The 18,843-nt window shown below is 48.0% G+C and overlaps 1 protein-coding gene across 3 annotated transcripts in view; it reads left to right on the top strand.

Moving 5' to 3' along the window:
- LOC142589532 (ATP-binding cassette sub-family C member 2-like) overlaps positions 1-18,843 on the top strand; it is a 125,202-nt gene that overhangs the window by 79,983 nt on the left and 26,376 nt on the right. For 2 of the 3 annotated variants that reach the window (XM_075700954.1, XM_075700953.1), the window contains exons 15-19: positions 2,960-3,136; positions 4,339-4,506; positions 5,275-5,459; positions 5,728-5,803; positions 11,190-11,397. In XM_075700954.1, the coding sequence (XP_075557069.1) occupies positions 2,960-3,136; positions 4,339-4,506; positions 5,275-5,459; positions 5,728-5,803; positions 11,190-11,397 (814 nt within the window). The remainder of the gene's footprint in view (positions 1-2,959; positions 3,137-4,338; positions 4,507-5,274; positions 5,460-5,727; positions 5,804-11,189; positions 11,398-18,843) is intronic. The other variant, XM_075700955.1, reaches the window with a different exon arrangement.

Raw genomic sequence — 18,843 nt, 5'->3', positions numbered from 1 at the left:
TCGCATGCTTCGAGAATCGTGGGAAGGCAGGGGCGACGACCCAGTCGTGGTGGAGTACGTGCTTAAGCTCCTCGAGCTTCCGGGACTAGGCTCAGTGACGAACAGGGAAGACACCGGTCAAGTCATTAGTGACTTAGTCAGTGGAGCATCGCTGTCGCGTGAGCAGAAAACCGAACTACACCAGCTCTTACAAGAGTTTTAAGGTCTGTTCTCTGAGAGGCCTGGTAGGACTTCTCTACTTACTCATGATATAGTACTTACCTCCCCAGAGCCAGTACGATCCAAGGCGTACCGGGTGTCACCCCGCCAGAGCGATATTATGGAGGCTGAGGTAAAGAAAATGCTACAGCTCGGTGTTATTGAGGCAGGTGAGAGTGATTATACCTCCCCTTTGATTTTAGTTGTGGTACCGGGCAAGGAACCTCGTCCTTGCGTCGAGTACCGCAGGCTTAATTCCATCACTAAGGATCAAATTTATCCGATCCCTAACATCGAGGAGCGCCTTGAGAAAGTTAGTAGCGCTCAGTTTATTTCCACCCTAGATCTTGTCAGGGGTTATTGGCAGGTTCCACTTACAGAAGAGGCTAGTAGGTATGCGGCGTTCATTTCACCAATGGGAACATTCCGTCCTAAAGTATTGAGTTTTGGTTTGAAGAACGCGCCATACTGTTTTTCAAGCCTCATGGATAAAGTGTTGCGGGGACAGCAAGAATTCGCTTTACCGTATCTAGACGACGTAGCGATATTCTCCGCATCCTGGTCTGAGCATATGGCACACTTGCGGGCAGTGCTAACCCGCCTGCGCGAAGCGGGCTTGACAGTCAAGGCTCCTAAGTGCCAGTTAGCACAGGCCGAGGTTGTCTACCTCGGTCACGTGATTGGTCAGGGTCGTCGCCGCCCCTCTGAAATAAAAGTGGCCGCTGTGCGAGACTTTCCGCAACCGCGCACGAAGACCGATATTCGGTCGTTCTTAGGTGTCGCCGGCTACTATCAGAGGTACATCCCCAGGTACTCTGATATCGCGGCTCCCCTGACGGATGCTCTAAGAAAGACAGAGCCTCAAACAGTCGTCTGGGACGAGACAAAGGAAAGAGCTTTTAGCGCCCTAAAGAGTGCCCTAACAAGCCAGCCTGTGCTACGATCGCCAGACTATACAAAAGGGTTCGTTGTTCAGTGCGAGGCTAGTGAGCGAGGCATGGGCGTTGTACTGTGCCAACGGGAAAATGGAGAAGTAGAACACCCCGTCCTGTATGCTAGTCGTAAGCTGATTAGTCGTGAGCAGGCGTATAGCGCCACCGAGAAAGAGTGTGCATGTCTCGTGTGGGCCGTTCAGAAATTGTCATGCTATCTAGCCGGCTCGAGGTTTATCATTGAGACGGATCACTGCCCTCTCCAACGGCTGCAGACCATCTCTCCCAAAAATGGCCGCCTCCTGCGCTGGAGCCTCGCTTTGCAACAATATTCCTTTGAGGTGCGTTACAAAAAGGGGAGTCTCAACGGTAACGCCGATGGCTTAAGTCGAAGCCCCTAACGTAGGAATCAGCCTCAAAATTGTTTGTTACTGATGTTTTTCTTCCTGAGGCAGGATTCTTTAACATATTGCTTTTGTTTAGTGTTTCAAAGTGATGATGTGCTTTCTAGTGCAATTTTCCAATTTGTGGACGCGTTCTGAGTGATGCTAGACTACTGTAAGGAACTAGGCAGTGGTATAAAAGGGGAAAGAGCCTGGCAGGGCTTAGTGAGGGTTGTGCCGTGCTTGCTGACTGAGCGGTTGAGTTTCAGCGTAGTTCAAACGCTTGCCGGGAACGAGAACAAAAATGTGAACTCTCCCGAAGTCACTTTGCAGTGTCCTGTGTGAACCTGAACGAGAAAACGAGGCCTTCTCTGTGCGCTGCGCTCAAGAAACGTCGAGGGACGCCCGACTTCGGTTATGAGCATCATCGAGCGACATCCCTCCGGACAGCGGATGCAGTCCCCTGTCCATCGGGATCTCCTTCCCCCGGCGGGGCGGTCTGTTACGTTTCGCCTACGACGCGCGGTTTAGCCGGCGCGACTGCAACAAAGCGGCAGACATTTTGGCCCGTTCGGCGTCGCCGCTACGCTCCCCGCCAAGCGCGTCCAGGCATGTTCCGATGCCACGTGTCTTCATGTGCGTGTGTGAGTGTTGTGCCATTGTGCCCGACCGGAGGCGATACGACAGTAGGAGTCACCTTCTCCTCCCAGCCATTGTGCCCGACCGGAGGCGATACGACAGTAGGAGTCACCTTCTCCTCCCAGCCATTGTGCCCGACCGGAGGCGATACGACAGTAGGAGTCACCTTCTCCTCCCAGCCATTGTGCCCGACCGGCGGCGATACGACAGTAGGAGTTACCTTCTCCTCTTTGTGCCCGACCGGCGGCGCCACGACAGTATGCGTCACCTTATCTCATTGTACAATCACGTGCTCGTCTATTGAGGGGTTCCTTCTTGCCCTCAACTGCGAGAGTATAAAAACAGCTGCCCCCGGACGCAAAAAGAGGGCTCCGATTTCTTCTGTTGAGTAAAGTGCTCTCCCGTCTCTCTACTTCGGTCAACCTGACCGCCAACTCTTTGCGATGTTAAAATAAACAAGTTGTTTTGTTGTTACCAGTCGACTCATGCTTTGCCGGGACCTTCGGATGCTTCCAGTTGTACCCCAGGCCGCCAGGCCAACGCTACCCTTGGGGCTTGCGACCCAGGTGCAACCACGGGCGTCAGCGCCGAGTTCCCAACAGGTCGTGCCAGCGGCGCGACCACAACAACCGTTGCCATCGGTGGGATTCAAACACCAGGCTTCTCACATTCTGACTTTGAAAGTAATGGTTATCAGTGATACGTATCAATGTTAAAATCTCGATAGCTCCAAAATTTGCTAGAAGTTACTGTCAGGTTCGTCGCATGCTTGTGTAGTCTTGATTCTAAAGTCATATTTAAATGCAGGGTAGTGTGGCTTACCTGCCTCAGTCGGCTTGCATCTTCAACATGACTATTCGAGACAACGTGCTCTTCGGCAAGCGCATGGATGCTGGCCGCTACTGGCGCGTCCTTGAAGCCTGCGACCTCACGAGGGATCTTGAGCTGTTGCCTGCTGGTGATCTCACCGAAGTCGGAGAGAAGGTGCGGCCCTTTAAGGTTGCCTGCGTCCTAGTTTTGGTCTATTAATTATTATTATTATTATTATTATTATTATTATTATTATTATTATTATTATGATTATTATTACTTCGCTTATATTGTGTCGAGCTCTCTTGACATTGTGATTTTTCTTAATTATCGGCTGAAATGTTCTCCCCATCAGCCACCAGCATTCATGGTGTCCCTTAGAAGGTTAATGTTCTGGGTCACTTTTCAAGAACAACTTTTGATAAAAAAAATAATACATATTGTGCCTCAAGGCTGTCTCATTCATAGGCCGTTCTCATTGTGCAGTTGGCTAATCAGCATCGTGGAAAAGGTTTTGTTTGCAGAAAATATTCCTTCTTAACATTCGCTTTTAGCACTCTGTTCTGTTCCGGTTTCTCTCGCTGCATTTTCTGAGCATGGAGCCACGATAAGGCTATCAGAGAACTGCACTCGATATGCTCTGGTTCTATTAGACGAGTGGCTTGGACGTAGGCTTCAGCAATGAATGAGTGCATGACAATATGAGCTTGGCTATATTAGATTGTTTGTCTACTGGAAAATACTAAATAATTATTATCTCAGTCGCAGTTCAAGTACTGGTAATTAATAGGTAAACAATAAATATTCCAGTAGCGATAATGTGTTGTGGTCGCACATTTAGTTCTGACAGATTTGTTTCGTTTCTACACCAGGTCACTTGCTTTGACAAATCACTTTTTTTTACTTATCTTTTACTCGCCTCTTCCTGCTGATCATTCTTTTACTCTTACTCTTGATAATGCTATTCGCATTTTTATCACGCATTTTTTATCAGGCAGATGGGCGAGCCGGCAGGTTTGATGTCGTCGTAAAGGAACAGCACGAAACGGACGAAAGACGCACCCAACGCAGCACTCGCGTTGTCTGAATCCTCCTCCGTCGTCCGTTTCGCGCTGTTCATTTACGAAGATTTCATTCATTTAAAGCCTCAGTTTCGCTTGTCATCACGGAGGCATGATTACGTCTCGTCTTTATTTTTGTAGCCGTAACGTCAAGAAACGCAGCGAAGTGCAATCTGCCGAGACCGTGCAGTACACCGCATATGTTTCCCGTTCTATACTAACACATTGCGATTGCGTTATAGGCGACGGGGAGTGAGTGTAGCTTCCGTGTGGCTGCACTTCCTTTTTTTTCCCTACATGACCTGCCTCGGGCAGGGCGAAACCCTGAGCGGAGGCCAGAAGCAGAGGCTGGCACTGGCACGTGCGGCGTACAGCGACAGTGACGTCTACCTCGTGGACGACACTCTCAGCGCCTTGGACGTGCGCGTAGCCGCCAAGGTCTTTGCGCGGGTCTTGGGACGAGATGGACTGCTACAGGACAAGGTACTGGCTTCACGTGACCACCTAACGATGGCTTAATGTTGTCCCACAGGTGGCCAGTATGGAAACCTGCGCCATTTGGTTCGGCATGTGGAATCCCAAAGCTGCGCGAAAGACGAGAAGGGAACGATGACGCCTGCGTGCAGACAGGCAGCGCCTGTGTGTGTGTCTGTCTCTGTTCCGCGTCTTCATTTGTTCGTGCCTTTCACGATGCATTCCCGCAAGGGAGCTATTCTACCACGAACTGCATCATCTGCTGTGATATTGAAATTAAGGTCCCTTAAAAGTAAGCAGAAAAAAAGAATACTGCACAATGCGTGGGACATTTTTGAGAATGTTTATCCGATTGTGCTTGTATTCGTTGTATCGAACAAATAAACACGACAATAAAAATCAAAAATGAAAATGAACAAATAAATGTTGCGGTATTGTAAAATGGCGGTATTCTAAAAACTCATTCGAAGGAGTTGAGAGCAGTGGAATTCGCACTCTGAAGGTTAGTTTATTCACATAGGTTAAGGATGTTTTTACATAGTTTATTTTTGCAGTACACATTAATGAGCGATGTTATAACACTTTTGAGGCAATATAGTTAGTTTAGTCGGAAATATTAGATGCACTGGAAAGCGTAAAGCCCCTATTAAAAGTAAGCGCTTCTACAATATTCACTCGACGAAGTTATTGTATGGTTGTTCTTGTTGTTGTCTACAGGGAAACTAACTTTCAGAATTTTAAAAATTAATTTACTGTTCGACCCTTCTCTGTCAACAGACCCGCATCATCGTTTGTAACCAAGGCTTCTTCTTGAGGCATGTCGAACAGTTATTCCTCGTGTGGAAGAAACGAGTGCTGCCATTCCGAACCTTGCCGGACCTGATCAACGACCGCAGGGCGCCGAAAACGCTGCTGTTCGGGAGCAGGCCGGGCTCATCGGTCGCTGACAAGCGGGACAGCGGGTAACTATAGAACTCGCATCTTACACTCTGCCGTGCTATCCACTGCCGTCTACCATCATCACCATCATCAACATGTCCACTACAGACCAAAGGTCCCTCCCAGGGATCTTGTCTTATTGACATTACCCCTCTCATAGTGTGGCCATTGTATACTTTGGGTAGCAATGTTGTACCTATATGCCTTTTGAGTGTCTGGCCTGTGCACAGTTTCTCAGAGTCAGGTAGAAATTAAAGAGCGAGAGATTAATTTTTCTTTGTTGTCTTGCAGAAATCACGAGGAAACGATGGACGAAAACAGCGTTTTCGGAAAGCTCACCGCAGATGAAACACGAAATAAAGATTTAGTAGGTATAACCAATTCTTTCTTTCTTCGATGCATGCAATAGTAGACAGAAACCCACGCTTTTATTGGAGCGCTTGCCCTTCTTTCTCCGTAACCTTTGGTGTGAGTGTTCCCAAAAAGAAAAAAACGGAAGGAAAAATAAAATTTACTTGGGAAACGGGACTCGTTTCTAATGCTTTCTAGTGGTTTCTAGCTTTCGAATGATTAATGTTACAATTAATTAGCTCACTATTGCTTTTATCCACTTCTTATGCACACTGATGATGAATAGCGCGGTAATCAAGGGATGTTCATGCCGTGTTTCTTCCTCGTCCCTTGCTTATCGCACTATCCTGCGTTAGTACGGAATACCAACTCGTCCGCCATTCAGTACTTCATAGTGGTGGTAGGTCCATGGCTGGGATTTTTACTGCTTAGCACTAGGTGTGCTACCCCCCCTGCGGGCCTTAATCCGAAGAATCTTGAATATATATAAAGATTGTATAAGCAGATTCAGGTGCACGTTCAAGAACCAAGGAAGATAAAATGAGTCCGGAGCCGTCAAATAAATTGACCTTCATATAGCCCATTCTGCAACTGTAAAATAGAATTCACTGGCAGTTATTTTTTGTTATTGTGCTTTGCATGCCTTAAGATCCCCTGTACATGTCGTCGGTTTGTGCACATTGAAAAGAGGAGAGGCGAGAATGTGCCTTGAGACACTGACGTCATCGGCGTGGCCGGTAGGAGCGAGTTGACCCACGGGAGTCGCCGCCAAACCCCTTTTGCCGAGTTGAGGGTCGAATTGGTCGAGAGAGAACGAACACGGAGGCGAGCGCGCGAGAAATCTCGTCCGAGTGTGTAGCTGACAGTTGTGAACTTGGGGTCGCAGCAGACGCCAGGTAATTTGCCCCCGAAGCAAGCTGGCCCGGCATAACAACTAGATATTCTACCCACTTTCCTCGCTGTATATAGCATATGTAAATATTGTAAATATATTCATTTTACCAAGAGCTTGGTCATCTCTGGCGGCTACGAACATCCGCCGTCTGGGGTGGACGGCTACAGGCGGGAGCAACCTGTGGATATTTACTGATGCTTACGGGCTTCGTGGCATTACTCGTTTCGGCACACTTGCGTTTCTAACTGAAGAATGAAGTCTATTTCTAGAAGAACGTAAGAAATAACCCGCCGTGGTGGCGCAGTGGCCACGATGCTGCCTTGCTAAACCCGAGGGCGTGGGATCAAGTTCCGGCCGCATTTCAGTGGTTGCGAAATGCAAGAACGGCCGTGTACCATGAATAGGATGCACGTCAGTGAATCTAGGAGGTGCAAATTAATCTGGAGTTCGCCAATGTGGCGTGCCTGATGATCAGATCGAGGTTTTGGCACGCAAAACACCAGTACCTAAATTAAATTTACCATAAAAAATAAGCGTCACGTTAACCAATGTTGGCGAACTTTTCAAACGGGTACTGCATGTTCAAAAACGTGTAAGAAATGAACGAAAAAAAAATGTGGTGGAACGAGCTACATTCAAGGGGGTGAAGAGAGGAGTGCACAAGTGCTCGCAAGGGAGAACAGAAGGGAGAAAGTCTATGTTTTTGGCCAGTTTATGCGGTTTTTTGAGTGAAAGCAGCAGAATATAGCTTACTGAGCAACCGTCCCTTGCAACATCGTTATTAATGAAACGAAGCTGCGAAGGAGGCGCAGTATACACAGAAAAAGAGCAAAAGAAAAATAGCCGACTGGACTGAAACCCCAAACACTATATAACTCACTACATAATTGATTTTCAGCAGTCATTTGTGCGAAATTAAACTACGCTAGCCAACCGTAAGAGATAAAAAGCAGGTAGCGCTAAGTATTGCTTCATCGACTTGAGCAGATGCAATTGACCGAGAGAAAGAAAGGAACGCGTTGGCAACATCCATCAATAGGGACACAACGCCTCCCTATACTCATCAAGACTGAATGATGCAAACAGAGATATGAAATACAGGAAGAAGGGAAAGAAAGAAAGAAAATCAAGATGACGGGCCACTAACCCTAAAACAATGAGAATGAATTGAGTACGGCAATAGCAACAGAATCAATCAATGAGGTCACAGTAGTTATTTAAGAAATTGTAAAAAATAGTGAATTACTGTCCGAAAACTTCTCAATTGCAAGCAATTCGGCAGAGACGCTTGAGAATGATTATGTGTGGAAATGCGAAAGCATTACACCGTTTGTAGACCTCGGAACGTCATGAAAGCGCTCCTTGCATGCCCGAACGCGCTCATGAACGCAAACACTAGGCCCGCCTTTAGTCATCCAGAATCGTGGATCCTGACTTCACCTCCATGGTTCAATCATGCGCACCAAATAGTAATCCTAAAAGGCAAAGATAGAAATGTATTGCATAAAGTAAGGGGATACAGGCCAATTACGTTGACAAATGTTGACTACAACGTTCTCATGAAAGTTCTTGCAGCGAGGCTAACTATACAGAAATTAGTTGGGCCGCATCAGACATGCGGCATCAGGGTTAGGAAAATATTTAGAAATATTCATACAGCTAGAAGCATTTTAGAATATTGCGATAGCGCTCTCCTCAAGGTATCGATGCTGCAAATAGATCTAGCTAAGGCTTTTTACGTGGTACCACGTAGTGTTCTCTCTTTTTTTTATTAATTATGTAGGACTTGGTTCGGTCATGTGTAAAGGCATCAAAATGGCATATCAAAGCTTGTGTACCAATTTAATTGTTAATGGTGAACTTTCACAACGCATACAAGTACTCTCTTCCATTCGACATGGTTGTCCGTTAAGTCCTTTACTTTTTGCTTTATTTTTTTGGATCTGCTCTGTAGAAAAATATTTAATAGTACAGAAATCAGTGTGTTCAAGATACAATCCTGTGAAGTACGTGTTCTAGCTTATGCCGATGGCGTTGCCCTATTTTCTGCAGTGTTCGCTCATTATTAATAATATTTGGGGTTTTACGTGCCAAAACCACTTTCTGATTATGAGGCACGCCGTAGTGGAGGACTCCGGAAATTTTGACCACCGGGGGTTCTTTAACGTGCACCTAAATCTAAGCACACGGGTGTTTTCGCATTTCGCCCCCATCGAAATGCGGCCGCCGTGGCCGGGATTCGATCCCGCGACCTCGTGCTCAGCAGCCCAACACCATAGCCACTGAGCAACCACGGCGGGTGTTCGCTCATTATTAAGAATTACTGAAAGGTTTTGTGAGAAACGCGGCTGCGAAACCAATGAGCCGAAGAGTCTCTGGCAAGGCCATTGGAATGCCACGCCCGTTGTTTTTGAAGATGTCCGGTGGTTTACGACACCTAGCACTTACCTGGGGGCACCTTTGGATGGACATCGGGAGAACGAGTCACTCTAGCTTGAAAAAACGGATGAAATGCGTGCGATATCCGAAGCATGGGGTGGCCGTGAATTGTCGATTTTTGCACGTGCCACTATTTGTAACGTTTTTCTCGCTGCGAAAATTATGTATATTCTGCAGGCACTGTATTGTACACGTAAGCACATTAAAAAATTTCACCGAATCTTCGCCACGTTTATCTCGTGTTCTAGGTGGGAGCGAACATCACGGACAAATTTGTTTCGTCGAGTAAAGAAAGGTGGTGTGTCGGTGTGCCACTTGTTTCTTCAGCAAGTTGTATCACGTTTCATATTGATAAGGGACGAAAGAGACCCGTTTCTGTGTTGTTGTTTTTTTCAAACCATGTTAAGAGCTTCTATGCCTGATTTTTTTGTATCTTCAGCCATTGGCCCTCATCACACAATTTCAAGGTTCTCGCGTGAAGCTGTAACGTCCTATCGTTTCCTTGGGGCAAGATTTTCTCTTGAGTATCTCTCCAATGTAAAAAAGAAATAGTCTAATGAAGGATATCATAGAGAATGTGTTCTGTGTTCCACTGTATCGGTTATTGTTCAAGAAGGGCCTGGGCAAGACGCACCTAAAAGAGTTAAAAATATGTGGATACCGGCAAACGTTTTCTTTAAGCTTCACACGGGAACCTTGCCTCTTAAAACGTGGTTAGAGGAAAGAGGGATTTATGTGCCATGGGGAAGCATATGCTCTCTGTGCAACAAAGCTGAAACGATCGAACATGTCTTCATTGATTGTAATAGTGCCATATTCTTTTGGGATATATTACAGAGAACTTTAAAGATAGACCTACCCCTCAATCCACATGGCATTCGTTTTTTACCACCTGAACGTGATTTTCAACAGATGGATGTTATCTTTTTACTTGGGCTTCACGCAGTCTGGCGCAGTCTGTGGGCATATAGACATTGTGATGCTAAATGCCGATCTGCGTATGAATATTTTGTGGAAATGGTTGTGGAGGTACATGACGTGTACAAAATGAATGACTGCGGCGAATCTGTGGTGTCAATGCATGATACTTTAACCCATATAAAACGAGTGTGATCTATGATCACAAACTCTTCTGATGTTTGTAGCCAAACTGAAAATAAAGAGAAAAAAAAAGCCGCCGTCGCGTCGGGGAAGCGTGCTCGGTTCTCACCCCAACCGAATGCACCGAAGTTTGTTTTCAAAGCCGTTTATTTACCTTGTTTAAAAGAACCTTCTCTAGAAACTTGAAGTCAATCTCCCATCATTTATTGATGTCTTTTCGAGGCGAAAGCCTTAGATGTTTCAAGGTCGCGTTGTGGGGTACAGGAAATATCACGTGACCCAAGGAAGGCCAGAAGCGAACCAAAGCATGTACAACTGTGTTTGATATAAATTATGATTAGCAAAGTTAATTAAGTAGTGATTGTAATCAGGAGGGCTAGGGTGGACAATGGTGTGTTAAGGAGGAATAGGGAGCATTACAGAAGGCTTTACAAAGCTTTCGCGACTCCTAGGCGATAGCTATGGACACCTGGAAGCTTTTACTCTGTGCCGTCGGGGACTTTTGCTGCCATCTTTCGGTCACGCCCACGCCGACGGATTTCCGCATAATGGGGCATATAATCGTTTCACATTAAAATGTTCTACAAAGAGGAAACCAAGTAAGCTGTTTTTTGCTAAAATAACGAGGGTGCGAGGAGCCTGGCAGAGTAGCAACGCACAACCACTGTGGCACAGACGCTAAGTAGAAGTTACCAGAAATGACACAGAGCAGGCGATAGAGTAAGATAGACGGAGGTATGGACTCGCATGACAATGCCGACTGACTAGTGTCCTGACAATTCAAACATGGTGTAGCAACGAATAGGTGCTGTTGAAGTCCAGTACTTCACTTAGCAACCACCGCGCAGCACAACGGTCACTGGTAACCTCTCCCACAGATTGACAAAACGAATTAGCGAGTCTTCATTTCCAACATCGTTTTCTATGTCATGTTCCTTGTGTCAGTGTGTCACTGTTCATTTTGCAGACTACCGTTGAGCTGCTCCGGGCCCTGGTGACAATGTCAGGCGTCTGCTTTCCTTTGGCCATTCTCAGTATCGTGGCGCGTGCAGTGGCCGTAGCGTTGTTCCTCTGTTGGATCAAGATGTGGACCGACGCGGCCGGGACGCTGGACAACGGAGGCTACTCTGACGCCACTTGGGTCACGGTTCTGGGTGCTCTGTGTGTCTGCGACTGTAAGTGCACATCTTTGCTGCCAGTCAGTCACGCATTCCCCAATATGGTAGGACGGAAAACTAGCCTCTAAAGTGAACGCGTGAACTTGACACTGCAGCACAGGGCAGAAAAGAAAAAGATAATAGAGCTACAATGCGCGTGATGAAATCTATGCAAAGTGAACTTGTCGGAAGGTCGGGCATGCCTATCTGTGATTCCTGCAGCTGCGAAGAGACGAACGAACACGTGTTGTGCTTCTAACGCGACAGCGTTCAGGAGCTCGTGTCGCAGAAAAGCCAGTGTCGTCGGCGTCGGTGTCGGCGGCGTTGGCCGTGAGCGATAAATCCCAGCAGGCACTTCATTGTTGTTCGCTAAGGAACAATAGATCTCACTGCAGTCCGGACAGCTCGACGTCTGTGTAGATACGGCTGAGAAAGCCCAGCGAGGGGAATGAGCCCGTCTGGAGCATTCTAAATGAAACTGACTGAGACCTGTCTAACTTCGGATGAGGAAGAGGATAGGCCCTTCTGCTAAGCCGATAGTGAAATGTTATCTCGTGAAAAGTAAGGAGCGGATCGTTCTGCTGGATTTCATCCTGTCCCCATAAGGCCTCCATGCCGCCGCGGCGCATTAGATCTCGCGCATGGTCGTGGGCAAGCTCGTTGAGGTTAGGTATGTTCTGATGAACGTCCGCACCCATATGGACGGGAAACCAAGATATGAAGTGAGCGCCAGGGTTTGTTCTCTTTTCCAGAATGGAGGCAGCCTCTTGGGCTAGGTTACCCAATTCGAAAGCTTTGATGGCCGCTCGTGAGTCGGTGAAAACGTTGGCGCGCGAGGGGTCGGTCATGGCCAGGGCTATGGGGACCTGTTCCGCGACTTCACTCGAAGCAAACCTAACCGACGCCGAGGAGCGTAATTCCCCTCTGCCGTCAATGATTGCCAACGCGAACGTGCTAGAGTTTCCGTACTGAGCCGCGTTGTCAAAGACAGTCGAATCTTGATTCTCGCTGGCCTTCTGTAACATCGCCCGTGGACGGGCTTTTCGCCTCCCTACATTGTATTGCGGGTGCATATTCCGTGGGAATGGGCTGACCACAAAGGTTGCCCGTGCCTCCCTGGATAAGGTGATTTTCCCTTCATTGAGTATTCTTGGAGCCATGCAGGCCACGTCTAGGATGCGTCTACCTGCCCTGGTTGACGAGAGCCTGACTACCTGAGCGGTGACCTGCGCTTCGATCACTTCATCAATGTCGTTGTGCATACCGAGTTTGCTTAACCTGTCCGAGCAAGTGGTTACTGGTAACCCCAGTACCTTTTTGATGCTTTTGCGCATGAGAATGTTAAGCTTATTTCTTTCGGTTTTGGTCCAGTTAAGGACCGAGGCTACATAGTTGATGTGGCTCATTAGGAAAGCGTGATGGATCCTGAGGAGGTTGTCTTCACCTAGTCCCTTCTTTCGTCCGGATACTCTAGCAACTAGTCTCAGCATGCTCTCGGTTTTCGCCGTGATGCACGTGAGCGTTTTGGCATTACATCCACGCGCGTCAATCAGTAATCCTAGGATTCGGATAGATTCGACTTGAGGAATTGGCTGCCCGTTTCTTGAAAAGAGGGATATGGGAAGTTGGTTTAGGGGGGTGAGCCCCCTAACACCTTGCCTGGCCGGCCTGTAAAGTAAAAATTCAGATTTGTTTGGGGATAGTTGGAGGCCTGTGTCTTCCAGGTAGGACTCCGTTGCGTCTAGGGCTGATTGTAGCGAGTGCTCTACCTCTGCGAGTGACCCTCCGGGGCACCAAATCGTGATATCGTCTGCGTATAGCGAGTGGCTTATATTAGGAAGGGATCTGAGCCTTTCCGACAAGCCCTTCATGACTATGTTGAACAGTAAGGGGGAGATGACTGCTCCTTGGGGAGTGCCTCTGGCCCCTAGTGCGAACTCATCTGACTTGAGTTGTGCAATCCTGATGGTGGCTGTTCTGTTCATGAGGAATGATCTAACAAAAGCCTGAAACCTTGCTCCCAGACCCAGGCTGGCCGTGGCCTGCAGGTCAAATCGATGAGATACAGTGTCAAAGGCCTTGGTCAGGTCAAGGGCTAAGATGCCCCTAACATCCCTAGTGCTGTTATCGAAAATGTGCTTCTTAAGGAGTAGCATTACATCCTGTGTCGAAAGGCCGGGCCTGAAGCCGACCGCGTTGTGCGGGCACAGTTCGTTGCGTTCTATGTAATCAGTTATCCTGTGCAGGATCACATGCTCCGCTACCTTGCCTACGCAAGATGTTAGCGATATCGGCCTTAGGTTGTCAAGTTTTAGGGGCTTACCCGGTTTCGGGATAAGCGCAACCGAGGCCGCTTTCCACTCGTCCGGGACGCACCTGTTTTACCAAGTTTTGTTGACCTCTTTCGTTAGCAGATCAATTGATCTATCATCCAGGTTCCTTAGCAGTCTGTTTGAGATGCCGTCCGGACCTGAGGCCGACCTGCTATTTAAGTTGTGAAGTACTGCTCTGATTTCGGACTCCGTGAAGGGGTCATCCAGCTCCTTTACCATGTCACATTCGATGTTGGGATATTCCTCTAGGTGTGCTGCGCATAGCGGGAGATATCTATTGGCTACCTCGTCTAAGAGCGTTTGTTCGGTTCCTCCTTCTTGTTTGTGCCTGTGAATGAGGCGGCACAATGTCTGTCTTTGATTGCTTTTGGTTTGCGTGTCATCTAGCATGTGTTTAAGGAGATTCCATTTTCTGCCTGTGCGCATGCGCCCATCGACTGCTGAACAGATTTCATCCCATTGTAGCCTAGCTAACTCGGTGCAGTACTGTTCAATCTCCCGGTTAAGTGCGGCAACCCTCTTTCGCTAAGCGTTTGTGTTTTCCATCGCCTCAAAATAGAGGCTTTAGCTTCCAAGAGATGTGCGAGGTGCGGGTCCATCCTGGAAACCTCGAGCTCGGCTTGAATTGTTTTTGTAGCCTTTTCAACATCTGCTCTGAGTGTCTCGACGAGTTCGCTGAAGCTGGCGTATTCGCCAGTGTCCTCATCTCTGAGCTTACGGAAAGCATCCCAGTCCGTCACTTTAAATTCCCTGGCCTGGGGGGCCCTGTCCTGAAGGGTAACACTAATGATGAAGTGATCGCTGCCCAGGTTTTCTTGCTTGTTATCCCATGTTGTTTGCTCTACATTTATGATAAGGGCAAGATCGGGGGTTGTGTCTCTAGCCACCGACATGTCCAGTCTCGTGGGGAAACGGGGATCGGTGATGACTGTTAACGCTAGGTCATCGACGGCCCCCGCTAGATTTCTGCCCTTAGCTGTCTGCCTGATGTACCCCCATGCGCTGTGTGGGGCGTTGAAGTCTCCCGCGATTACTAACGGTGACTCTCTAGCGAGCGAAGCCGCCTTCATAAACAGGGAGTGGAAAGACTGTCTCTGATCGGATGGTGGGCTGTAAACATTGAGGATGAACACGCTTTGTTTAAGCCAGCTGTTGGGGATAACCTCAACCATAAACGCCTCCATTCTGCCGCGACCTGGCTGAATGCCATGTTCAACGTATGCGAGCTCTTTGCTCACTAGCGTAGCTATACCTCTCTTGGACTCCCCCCTTGCCGCCACCGATTTGTAGCCTGCGAGGGTGGGTGTAACACACAGTGTCTCCTGTAGCAATATTACTTGCGGCCTTTTGGCCTCAGCTGTAATGTACTGTTGCAGCGAAGTCTTGCGCCTTTGAAAGCTAGCACAATTCCACTGCCAAATTACTAGATCCTTTTGAGTGCCTGCCATTTTGCTAGTTTAGATTCTGATGACCCTTCGGGGCCGTCCCAGTACCATCATTGGCGGCAGCTTGCCTACGAATTTTCGAATTGGCCTTTATCGCCATCTTGTTTTCAACTGCTACTACTTTATTCTCTATAGCTCCTACTTTACTCTCAAGTGCTCCCATGCGCTGCGCGAGCTGGCTAATACTTGCCTGATTTTCTTTGGAAATTCTAAGTAACTCTTGGAGCATTTTGTTCGGCGAGCTTTCCGCCCCGGCCATCTCCGACTCACTCATCTCCGAGCCGTCCTCAAGTGGAGGGGGGCCTTACGTTTGGCTTTGCTGACCTCGACTTTGGGTTCCTGCGTGCTTTTCTGCACGGCATTATCCGCCGCTTTCGCACCCTCGACCCTGCTTTGAATGGCCTGCGCAACTTTCTGCTTGCATAGCTCTTCTTTGAGACTAGCAATCTCCTGACGTAGTAGTTGAGTTTCCCGCTCTGCACTATGCTCTGGCGATACCTACCGCGTTACCTTTCTGGGTTTGGGCGTCTTCGCCACTCGATCCGCCCAGGTGAGCTCCTCCTGAAATCTCGTTCGAGACGCCGAGCGCCCTCTGGAACGGGAGCGGCTCCGCTTGGCGTCGCGCCGCCGCGTAGATGGCGTCCTGGAGCGACCTCTTCCGAGGGTGCTAGCGACGCTGGTACATGCGCTGGAGTCGCGTGACTGCATTCCTCGGGCCACCTGCGTCTTCTCGGCACGCCGGTGGCGTTGGCGTCTTCGCCTTCTGACGATGTAGGGGATGTGAAACCTGTGTTTGCATACTCTGTCCGCAGTGGGATGTGGACCTTCGCATAGCGAACACTTTGGAATGCACTCATGGTCATCCGCTGGCGATTTCTGTCCGCACGTGCGGCACCACTTGCTGTTTGGATTAGGGCAAACGTCGGCACGATGTCCTAAACCTCCGCAGCTGTAACAAACCTCCGTGTGTCTCCTGTATAGCGTGCAGCGAAACATGCTCGCGCCGCAAGACACATAACTAGGCACCTTCATACCCCTAAACAATACTACCACAGCCGTGGTGTTCTTGATTCTTTTGGCCTCGATGGCTCCTGGGTTACGGCGGTTCACGATTCTTGCTCGGAGTTGAGCCTCGTTGACATCCACGTCGACAACCCGTATTACTCCTTTACACGTGTCGTCGGGGGGAGCCGGGTACACAGAGATCCGGTACGTGCTTTCGCCTAGTCGGACTTGCTGTGCCTTTACGTAGGCGCACGCATTTTTCTCGTAAGGAGTACACACCACATAGATGTTTTGGGTACCTTTGGGGCAAATGGTGTCCTCTTCAATTTCGGCCGGAGCCAGGGCCGCCGCTATGGCTAGGGCTTGCTGGAAACGTATTTGGCTAACCTTGGTCACGTTCAGGCCGTCCCTTGGCCTGACGATGATGCGATACGTGTCCCTCGGCAGTCGAGGGAGCCTTGAAGTGGCGACGACGCGCTGGTACGCGCTTCGTGGGGCGGCAGTGCGGCCTCCGTCCTTTCGCTCGCCACGTCTCGGGTTGCCTTCGCGGGTAGTAGTCGCCGCTCTCATCCCCTTGCCGTTCTTGCGGCCATATGGCGTCATCCAGCCGGGGCTGCTTGCTTCTTCTTGAGAGATGTCTTCTCCCTCCACGATCTCCATCCTGCACTCCATCTCGGCCCGTGGTCACAGGGCTAGGCCCAGGCCTACCCGCGTTGCCTCGCCGAGGTTAGGCCTAGCTACCGCGCTAGGGTTGGCTGTGCCGCGGCGTAGTCGGAATTTCACACACTCGTAAAACGTCAAAAAAGTCACCCACCGTGAAACGTCCGGTACCGGTGAAGTCCTCACAACTTGCTGCGTCGATTAACGCATAATTTACTCGGTTTCGAGGAAGGAAACCAACCAAAATAATTGAAAAGATGAGAAGCCGAAATCATCGCATCCGCACTAGTCGGCTTCTTCGTCTTCCTTCCCCCTTATCCTTAGAAAAAAAGAATATTTCAAACAGTTACTCTGTGCGTTCAAGGAGGTCATTGATAAAGCGTGCCTACGTCTCGTCTTATAACCTGATCAGTAAGTAAAGAACTCGGAAGTGTTAACCTTATAATGGCCGTTTACGAGTTGGAAGAGGAATCGGCAGATACGGTTGCGCACGGTCACCGGGGGTAATCGGCTGCGTCTTGCGAGCTCACCAACAGACGCAGGGCCGTATGAATTGAAAACAAACCTAACTACCTTATGCTGTACACGTTCAAGTTTTTAATATTGGTTAAAGTGAATGGGCCCCAAATAATTATGGCATATTACAACAACGGAAGAACGTCGGAGTTGTACGCCAATAAACGAACACTAGACGTAGATGATTTCAGTGAGCGCCTCAGGAAAAACAGATTACCCAAAGAATTTGCAATAACAGTATCTATGTGCTTCGTCCAGGAACGCTCATTGGGTATCCATAGGCCCAAATATTTGTACTCTGTTACCTCTAATAGAGATACGTTGTCAACACTATATGCAAATTGAAGAGATTTTTTTGGTATGTGTGATTCTCATAAAAAACAGTTATTTCAATATTAATAGACATTTGCTATTGTTCGCACCAAGCAACGACCTTTTCCAGGTCATTATTTAGACGCCCCTGATCATCAACAGAAGATATCTTTTCATACAAAATACGGTCATCTTCATAAAGTTCATAAAACTGAAAGTTCTTCGAATATGTCATTAATAAATAATGTAAACAAAAGTGCTACCAAAACCGATACATGGGGGACTCCAGACGCAAGCTCCGCATTGTTAGAAGTATTGTTTAAGGTGACGAATTGGTGTCTGTTGGTAAGGTAGGCTGTGATCCAAGGAAGTATCTGTTCATTTTTTATATAATACCCCAATTTATGGATTTATTTGCAATGTGACACCTTGTCAAACGTTTGCGAAAATCCATGAACACAACATCTGTTTGCTTCCCTTGATTAATCGCCTGTGAGAGATCGTGCACAGTCTCAACTAATTGAGTACACGTAGAAAACCTATATCTGGAACCATGTTGGACATTTGTAAGTAAGAAACCTAATATATGTTTATGAATTATATGCTCTAAAATCTTGCGAGATGTATATGTAAGAGGTACTGGTCGGTAATTGTCTAAGTGTGTTTCTATCAGAATCTATACAAACAGGAGTATATGCGAATTCAGACCGTGACACCTCAACGAAATGATGTCACGTGGTTGAAGGCGATGTTTGTTGGTTAAAAAGCAACGAAGCGGGGTATGCGGAGAGAGAAGCAGATCACGGAAGACAGTGGTAAGGTTGACTACTGTGCGTTCGTTTCATTCCCGCGTGTTGGACGTAGTAGAAACTGGAGTAAGTACGCGCAAGTGCTTTTTCAATTACATTATTGATTTGGCAAGGCAGCAGCAGCCACGCTGCGGGAGGATTCTCAAATAAAGGTTGACTTTAAAAGAACCCACTGAACTACAATTACTCCTCCCGTATTTCGTTCATGTTCCTGCGCTGGTACGTTTACTTCGTTCGCCTTAAGATGCACCAACAAGTCCATATTGGTAGCTTGATGGCCAGTAATTCTCACAATGTATTATATTTCTTCGTAGGGTATTATTTTCTCCATTCGACAAACGGCGCAGGTTTTTCAATAAGCGCATGGCTTGTAAAGTCTTACCT

The sequence above is a fragment of the Dermacentor variabilis genome, chromosome 8 (assembly GCF_050947875.1).
Source record: "Dermacentor variabilis isolate Ectoservices chromosome 8, ASM5094787v1, whole genome shotgun sequence".
Taxonomy (NCBI): domain Eukaryota; kingdom Metazoa; phylum Arthropoda; class Arachnida; order Ixodida; family Ixodidae; genus Dermacentor; species Dermacentor variabilis.
This window is presented reverse-complemented; position numbering and strand designations above follow the sequence as displayed.